At 58.1% G+C, this 9208-nt stretch overlaps 1 protein-coding gene across 1 annotated transcript; it reads right to left on the bottom strand.

The window, feature by feature from the left end:
• Positions 1 to 908: 908 nt before the first annotated feature.
• On the bottom strand, positions 909 to 5282 carry LOC114887304. The gene is made up of 5 exons (XM_029208888.1): positions 4849 to 5282; positions 4663 to 4705; positions 4305 to 4381; positions 1361 to 1579; positions 909 to 1242 (listed from the first exon to the last, which is right to left on the bottom strand). Exons 1-5 carry the CDS (start codon positions 5103 to 5105, stop codon positions 1236 to 1238), a joined length of 603 nt encoding a protein of 200 aa, XP_029064721.1. The 5' UTR covers positions 5106 to 5282; the 3' UTR covers positions 909 to 1235.
• Positions 5283 to 9208: the final 3926 nt, after the last annotated feature.

Consider the following 9208-nt stretch of genomic DNA (forward strand, 5'->3'; position numbering starts at 1 on the left):
TCAAAGGCCAACGGGCCTCTGGCATTGGGATAGAACAGAAGCAGGAAAGGCTGCTCTCAGGGGTGCTGCCTGAAGGGTGAGTATCCTGCAGGGCTGGACGGATGGCCTGTGGGTCCCGCTCACTCTGAGGTAGGGGGGGTTTCATCCCACCTCTTCCCACTGCCTTGGTTCTGTCCAGGGGCCAGGGGGGCAGCACACAAGCCCAGGACCCCCCGAGCTGGCTTTGTGACACCATCACAAAGTCCAGGTAGAAGGAGAAAGCAGGGCAGCAGAAAGCGGTGGGGGCCTGTCCCAGCCATACCTGAGCTCCTCTGCACACAGGGCCCTTTTCTGGGGAAGCTTCTGTGCCCATCACAAGCCCACAAACCTTCTTCCACCTGATTTCACAAAGACCCTTTCCTCCCTTCCTGGTCAAGGGCTGGGATTCTCCATTGCGAAGCTAATTCTTGTTCAAATTAGTCCATCTCCCAGATAGAATTAGAAGCTGGGTGATTTGGAAAATACAGTCAATTTAGTCCACTGTCCTTGAGTGCCAGTTCCATCTGATAATAAAGAGTTCGCCCCCCAGGCTCTGGGCTGGCAGGAGCCATTATCCACGCGGCGAGGTTAGTCTGATAGGACGCAAGAACCAGTGGGGTGAGGGCTGGCTCAGCCCTCAGCGGGGCACCCAGCCAGGGCCAGGAGGGAGGCAAGGGCAGGGAGGCCGGGGCCCAGATTCTACCCAGGGAAGAATGCCTGGCCAGAGCAGGACACTCATCCCTGGGAGGTCAGACCACAAGACAGGGCCAGGTCAGGACAACGTACCCACCTGGGCCTCCCGTTCCTTATGTATGACTGGGGCTGGTGAGACTATCTCCTGGGGTTTACTTAGGAACAAACAAACACCCTAACATAGGTGAAACCTCATTTATTCATTCATTCATTTTTAATAAACATTCACAACATCTGATATTCCTTTGGCGTCTAGCAGGTACTGAACACTGTACCAGGTGAAAGGGCTGATTTAACGAGCAAGACACAGTCTGTTCTCCTGCAGGATGTGAAATTATACAGCACTGACCAAATGGACAGTGGAGACGGTGGTGATGCTACTGGTGGTGCTGATGGTGGTGACGGCGCTAATAGTGATGATGGCTGATGCAGACCACGGGACAAGCAGTCACCCCGGAAGATGCTGCTGCCCAGAGCCTTTCCAATGTGCAGTGAAAGACTGATCCCCGCATTGCTCATCTTGGCTATGAGCTAAGAGAGATTAAAATGCTTTTGTATGAAGCAAACAATATACATATTTTATGAAATACATTTCTCTGCCTGTTTAATTGTGGGATCTTCCATAGAGGCAGAAAGATTCACTGCTCACCACTGTGATGAATGAATAGGGTTGCAGCCTTCAGCCTCAGGAGGCCCCGACCGCTGTCGTGTCCTGGCTCCCTGGGCCTGCTGCAGGAGGACCAGTGTCATGCAATGCGGCCTGGGCAGCTTCCTTTCCTCCGTGCACCTCTGTGGGCCCAGGTGTGAAGTTAACATGTCCACTTTCCGGCGCTGAAGGCTTCTTAAGCCCGGTCTACCACAAGCGAGTCTGCTGAAATTCACAAGATGATAGCGGTTCACCAGGGAACAAGGAGAAAGGTCATTAGGACAGGTCGTCCCAGCATCTCTGGTGGTGTTCCCAAGTCCACTCATTGCCAACACACTCCCATCCTTCCCCTGAGCCCTTAATCTGGAATGTGGGCATCCCAGTACCCCTCAAAAAATGCTAGGAGCTTTAAGGTGGTTTCAAATTGGGGATCTGCTAGGCCTTCCCGTGTAGCAAACATGGAGTTCTGCCAGGTGGTGTGCGGGTGACCACAGGCGTCCAGGCGGACTGTCGCATCGATAGGCAAAAGCCACTTCTCAAGGTGGGTTTCCAGCAACCTGATGGCCCACTGGGGACCTCTTTTCTGGCCCTTGCAGCTGGGCCATGGAGAGCCCCCTCCAGATTCCGCCAGGTGGGCACCAGCGTGCAGACAATGCTGGAACCTGATGTGGAGAGCCCTGAGCCAGGACCACATCCCATCTCCACTGCACCAAGAACACATCACCAGTTTCACAGCAGTGTCTTTGTCCCACGTGTCATGTGTCTTTAGTTGCCCCCTTCCATGTTGGACTGGAAGCTCATGGAGGGTAAGTCACCAAGCTGCCCAGAGACCAGCAGGTGCTCCATAAACGGCAGCTGAACGAGTGCACAAATGAGGGTGATTTTTTTTAAAAGAACGGAAAGAAGAGAACACATAGAGCCACTGATCTTTGAGTGGCTAAAATAATCCTGGGAGTTCAGGGATCTGAGATGTTACCCAGTCGGCAGAAACAGCCACTACCATCCTCCCACCCACTCACGGCAAACCCCACCGTGGCCCGTGATACGCGCCCTGCTCACCCCAGGTGGCTCAGACTTTTCACACCGCACCCTCACACCACAACCAACTGCTGAACCGGCTGGTGGGCCTCCTTGAGCTCCCCTCGTCCCCTCGCCTGGAATATGGGCCTCCCAACCGTCTCTGGTCCTCCCCCAAATACTTTGTCCTACTCAATGCCTCGTCTGGCTGTCACTTTAAGGAAGGTCCTGTCCTTTTCAAAGAAACACAGATACGGGGCCTGGAAACGGGCCATCTGTGAGCCTGGCCCCCACGACATGTGGCCCTCCTGCCAAGCCCAAGGGGCGTCCCGAGTCTCGATACTGCTGGTGTCCAGATGCGAGAACACACGTGATGTGAGTGGCGCTGGCCTTGGTGCTGAAGCGCACATGTGTACATGGGAGGCTGTAAAACCTACATTGCTGGGGATTTACGGTGCTTGCTCTGCTGAATGAGGAATGAGAGATCAGAAAGTCCAAAATGACCATCCATTTGCAGAAAGCGGGGCTGGAGAATTAGGACTGTCAGACGTGTGCCCTGACCCTGAGGGCCCCATAAGAGGACTCCCTGACTCCTGCCCTTCATCCATCACAGGCTGCTTGAAGACAGGTCACCCACCCCCCGGAAGAGACCCCAAGTGTACACAGACAGGAGCAGCCCTAGGTGAAGGCCCAGGTGCAGCCATCCCTGGGCATGGCCCCGGGGAGCAGCCACCTGGCCTGGGGGCTCCGTGTCTGGGCAGGACTGCCGGCCCTGGGCTCTCACGGAAGGGCCTGATGCTGGCCTGTGTCCAGGCTTCCAGTGGCCTCGGCCCATCACTTCTTCCCAACGTCGAGGAAAATCTTGATCCTGAACGTTCACACCCTTTCCGTGCATCCGCCCATGCTTCCTCTTTCTTGCTTCCCAGAAATCCTGACACACTGGACTGCCTCACCAAGCCCATCAGCTTCCCAAGATCAACGAGGCTTCAGGAAGCCCCAAGTGTGAGTTCTCTTTCCTACTCCCCAAAGCTAGAGCAGGCCACGTGCAGGATGACAAGAGCATCAGGCCAGCAAATTCTGAGCATCCCTTGCCTGGTGTGTGACATTCTCTTGGCTCCAGGGAGAGAAAGAGGAGGGAAGGAAGGAAAGGAGGGAGGGAGGGAGGGAGGGAGGAAGAAAGAAAAAGAGAGAGAGAGAGGGAGGGAGAGAGAAACGGAGGGAGGGAGAGAGGAATTCACAGGCCTGAGGAATCCTGAGGGAGGAGAGAGACCTGCTTCTGATACACTGAGCACAAAAAGGTTTCTCAAACCTTTTAATGCAAAACTTCTCTTTCAGAAGGTGCCTGGTAGAAAACTCACTCCTCTATGTCTGAAACTTCCCTGCGACTGTTTTACTCTCCTCTTCCTCCTCTCCCACCCAGAACGTCATCACACCCAGCATCTCGGGTAACGACAAAGGGAAAGTGGGGGCCTCTGCCCACGGCTGCCCCTCCTCTGCACCTGTGTGTGCTGTCAGCAGCCGTCCTTGCCCAGGTCTCGGTCTGCCCCTGTCACACACACACACACACACACACACACACACACACACACACACACAGACAACCCGTCCCTCCGTATCTCTCTTCCTTCCTTGCGAAGAGTCCAGGGGATTCACGTGGGGAGGAGCAGACGGCGAAGCTGAAACACAGAAACCTAAGGCTTGAGGGAGGGGGCCATCAGGCTGAAAGCAGGAGCTGGGTTTTCGCTTCCCTCTTTTCAGCACCGATTGGAGCTGCTGGCAGGTGGCTGAAGGAATGAAGGAGCTCCCATAGGGAAGACCTGGCTGCTGCCCCAGCTCTTCCAAATCCCAGGGCGGAGGGTGAGTGTTGGCTCAGGGGCAGGGAGTCACTTCGGCAGAAGCTCTGCCGACCCCAAAGGTCTGGGATGTGCACCTCCACCCCCGCCTGGCCGTTGGGGGGCCGGGCAGGGGAGTCAGGACCACACCCGTCATGTTCCTGAACACTCCTCCCTGGAAGACAGGAGTGCGGGGGTCAGGCACACACGCGCGTCCTCAAACCCCAGCTCCCACCGCGCTGTCCCTGGTCTCCACTCCCCGGCACTTGCTCGATTTTGTTTCTCAAACGCAGGGAGCCCCCTCCCCCCAGCTTTGCCAGCTGCCATCCCCACTCCTGCCCCAGCCTCCAGCTCCACACGCAGCCGTGGGTCCCGGCTGGACCGTGACCTCTCACAGGGGCCTCCCTGGCCCTCGACTGTGAAGAGCCCCTCCAACGGTTCTCCCCGGCTCTCCACCTGCCGATCCGGGTGATGAGCAGCGCTGAGTCCTGGAACGAGCCTGCCGGCATCAAATGACAACTTTATCACTTACTGCACACACGACCTTGATTAAATCACCCGAATACTGCGCCCCAGATTCCTGACCTATAAGATAAAGTTTATAACAGAACCTGAGCACAAGCAGCACGTCACAGACAATACCTTACGTCATGGAGTTCGTTACTGCCCGCGAAGACTCCAAACAGCGCCTGGCACACACAAAGGGCCTCATCAAAGTTAACTCTGCCAGCGGCTGTATTTCCTGCTACATCCTGGCGCCCAGAACAGCGCCTAGCGAAACACAGGAGCTCATGACGGGCACGTAGCGTCAGCTGGGCACACGAAGGCATGCACACATCAAGAAGAGCCTCCGGGTTAGACCGGAAGAAGTGTGACAGGACTTGAGGAAGGCGGTCCATCTCCTGGGGCCTGGGAATCCGGAGAGGCTGCCGAAAGAGAGCACAGGGCCAGAGCTGGGGGATCTGGGGGACCTAGGCCTTGCTCTTTGACTGACCCCAGCCCAGATCGTAAGGGGCTCCAGAGGGACTGGGGGTAATGGGCTCGGGGGAGCAGTCAGGGAGCAGTGGGCAGGTCAAGGGCCACCTGGGTTGCTTTCTCTTCCCACGTTCACCTCAAGGAGACGCCCCTCCAAGTCCAGGGCCCTCCCGCCGCCTCTCACACCTCCCTCCACCTAGGGAAAACAAAGCGAGACAAAAATTCCATCACTGAAGCAGTCTGAAGCCATGGACGGCCTCTTCCTGTGGACGCAGAAGTTTGCTTCAGCTCGGGAAGAATGCCAGCCCGACGGCCAGGAGGGGAGGGAGAGGGGAGGGCAGCTGAGCTTCCTGATGACCAAAGGATGATTTCCAATTTGTCACGGGAAACAGGAACGTTCAGGGTCCAGAGCTCTGACCAACCCAGTGAAGGAGAGTTGAAAGGCCTCCTTCCCTTTCCCTCCGGGCCCTGAGCTCAACCACCCGAAACAACAGGTGCACGGCCAGCCAGAGCCACCGGGGGCATTTCACGTGTGCCCGCCAGATGCCGCAAGGCTCGCCCCGCCTCCCTGGTTGGGTAGGGGGCAGCTGTGCCTCCTCCCCTCCCCCCCGCCAAGAGGGAGGCCTGTGCACCTGCAGCACGTGGTGAGGGCTCTCCCTGGACCTTCACACTCACATCAGCAACACCACTGCTGTAGATTCCGGGTGGGGGGGGTGGCTCCTAGAAATGGGGGTCCCAGCAATGAGATAGCTAAGGGGGGCACTGGATCCCAGCGGCCCAGCGGGGAGCGGCTCAGCTGCTTTCCTGCACCTCTGGTGGGGGAGGGGGGGTGAAGGGGGGCAGGGGAGCAGAAAGGGCTGTCGGCAAAGGAAGCATCTTTAGAAATCAGGAGCAAACAGAGCTCCTGCAGAAAGAGGGCCAAGGCAGAGGGAGCCCACAAGGGGGACAATTAGCTGATACGAGCAAACTAATTGTTATTCATACTAAATTAGGGCACAGGTGACTGGAGAAAACCCACAGAACCTTCCAGATGTTTCACGGGTTTTGCATTGCAGATGATGGCTTTATGGGACCCTTCTGGGGGGCAGATGGTAGGAGCTGGGCCAGGACCAGAGCGGGGCAGGGCTCCCGTCAGGCTTAACTGCACAATAGACACATAAAGGCTTGTCCCTGAGGACAGACTCGGCTTTGCATACTAAACGCTTTAGCGCTAGGCTCTGGGGGCCTCTGAGCAGAGGGGCTCAGTCCTGGCAGGGGAAGAGGTCGGAGGGGACGGTCAGTCATTCTGGAGACCCAGGGGCTGCTCCAGATGTCTGGAGCCAGGGCTCTAAATCCACATGTGGAAGGGAGAGATTTCCACAGACCTGACAGGCCCACAGGAAGACAGGGAACGGGCAGGAAGGCAGCCGTTCAGCAACCACTTTGTGGCGGCTGGTGGGTGTGCACACGCGTGTCTGCCTGTGTGCGGGGGTCCACGCATGTGCATGTGCCTGTGGGGTATCAGAGGGCGTAGGTGCGTGTGTCTGCGTGTGTACCTGCCTCTGTGTGCATGTTTCGTGTCCACATAGCTGTGTGCGCATCTGTGTGTGTCCACGCACTTGGGGTGTTGCCAAAACCTCCCACCGAAACTAATGGCAGCTGTCCTCTCCTCACCGAACCTTACCATGCTAATTTTAATCCTATTTTATTGTGTTAAGTTGGCTCTAAAAATTAAAATTTAAAAATTCCATAAACACAGCCTGGGGCTACACTGCAAGACAGGTCCCTAGAAAAGGGTTTACTGTCACTGTTGTTCTTCCAACAATGGTGAGGGTACATCCCGTCACCCCGCCCAGTCCCATCTGGCTCCCCTCCTGCTAGACAAAGGGAGGGCAGGCGGGAACAGCTGCAGAGAGGGCCCACTGGCCTGGCCGCAGCAGTCAGGACCAGAACAGTGAGTCCAACCTCTCGACTGACTGCTCCTGAAGAGACTGGCGGCCAGGGAGGGGGTCACTCAGGCAGGGCCTTCAGAATCGGCCTGAAAGCCAGGCCTCCACACGGCCTCCCCCGAGCTCAGCAGCTGGGGGCAGTGCCTCATCCTGGGGGAACTGATGGAGGGACGCGGTGACCCCGTCATGTCCTCACACCCACTCTCCACACTCTCTCTTCCCCGTCTGTAAGATGAGGGCAGAACTAAAGGTCTCCGGGTGGTTTCTACCCTGCCCTTTGTACCACATGACTCAATGGGGCAGTGGGTATCCATGCAAAGTGAAGGCCAGGCCCTCCCCCCCGCCCCGGGCTCCTCTGCACGGTCCTCTTCCCCCCACCCCCACTGTCCACGAGGAGGCAAGGAGAGCACTGAATCAGGAGAGGGCCTCTCAGCAGTCTCAAGGAGCAAGGATTATTCCAACAGGGGAAGGAAAAAGCGGAGTAGGACTTGCTGTAATTCATGCCTCATTACAAGAATGAAGAAAGGATCCTGCACTGCAGCAGGAGATACTCAGGTTAGATTTGGCAGAACTTCCCTGATGGCATAGAGGGCCATTAAACACAAGGATGGAAGAGAGAGTGGAGGAAGGGACAATTGTCCCTAGAGGTAGTAATTAACTATATTTTCAAATGTCCCTGAGACGGTATGCTCGGTGGGACCCTTTCCTCACTTCAAGACCTTGACCAAAGCAGCTAATTGTGAAGCCCCTACCCCTGCTTCTACCCGAGCCCCACCTGCCTCACATACTCAGCACGAGAAGCAGGGCCCGGCTCCGTACTGATCAGGCCAGAGAAGGTGACAGGGGAAGGGGTCCCCCAATGCACAGAGACACGGTGTCCAGTGGTAGCACTTTGATCCAGAAACACGTGACAGAGGGTCGAGAGTCAGTCACCGAGTGAGGGACGGAGGCCTCTGAGCAACTAAAAAGCACTGACATGTTTCCGGTCCCGCTGGGGCCAGAACCCCACCTACTGGAGCTGGCCTTCCTGGGGCTGCAAGGAGGACCAGGGTGGCCCTGACTACAGATGTCCAGAAGGACCGCTGGGAGTGCAAACCCTCAAAACATATACAAGGATGACTTCTAAGTCTCCGGCAACTTGACAAAAGAGCATTTGGAAGTATCTCCACGGAGGGCTACAGCTGCACCCCATACATTCTCATGCGCACGCATAGGACTCACACCCCCAGCCCACGGGGCACACGCAAGCAAGGAACATGCAGGGGCTTCTTGGTCCAAGGAGCCCTTGACATTTCCGGATACCTGCTGGCCCTTTGCTCCTCTCTGCTCCTGTTATCCCTTTCCAGCCTCTCTCCAATCCCCCACATGGCCTGCTGCCTTCTCTTTGGAAAGTCCAGGGTCCTTTGATAGGGGGAGGTGGGGAGGCTGACCCACAGCAGCTTGGCGTGCCTTCGACAAGGCAGCAGTGCCCCGACAGCCGAGGACCCCCCCAGCTCCACCCCATAGGCACCCTGTATCCGGGCAGGTACCACCCGCCCCCACCGGCCACCTCCCTCTCCGGGTGCCTGAAGTCAAGGGGGGGGCCCCACCCTCCCCACTCTCCCGCTCTGCCTCCTTGTCCCAGAGAACCGCCCCCCAACTGCCCAGCCCGGAAACAATCACCCTTTGAGAAAGGCTGCCAGGCTGGGCGCCAGGAACGGCCTGGATGGAGGCGGGGTGGGGGTTGGAGGGCTTTAACTCCCGAGAGCGAGGCCTGGCGGTGTCGCCCCGCCCGCAGCCCAGCTCCGGCGCGAGGGGCCGGGGCCGGCTCGGCCGGGGAGGGCGCGAGGGTGGTACCACTCCGGGGTCCTTCCCTCCTCGCGCCCCGCCTCAGCCCGCGAGGGTGGTACCGACCATCAGCTGTGCGGGTCCAGCCGGCTGCTTGCGCTCGCTCGGGGCGGGGGCGGGGACGGGGGCGGGGCGGGGAGCGGAGGCGGGGCGGGGCTGGCGCGGGGCGGGGCTGGCGCGGGGCGGGGGCGGGGCTGGCGGCGCTGTCACAGAAGCGGCCGCCCGGGCGCATCCGCCGCCGCCGAGGGGACTCCGCGCCGGCCCGGTCGGCT

The sequence above is a fragment of the Monodon monoceros genome, unplaced genomic scaffold (assembly GCF_005190385.1).
Source record: "Monodon monoceros isolate NGI ecotype Baffin Bay Population unplaced genomic scaffold, NGI_Narwhal_1 Super_Scaffold_7, whole genome shotgun sequence".
Classification (NCBI taxonomy): domain Eukaryota; kingdom Metazoa; phylum Chordata; class Mammalia; order Artiodactyla; family Monodontidae; genus Monodon; species Monodon monoceros.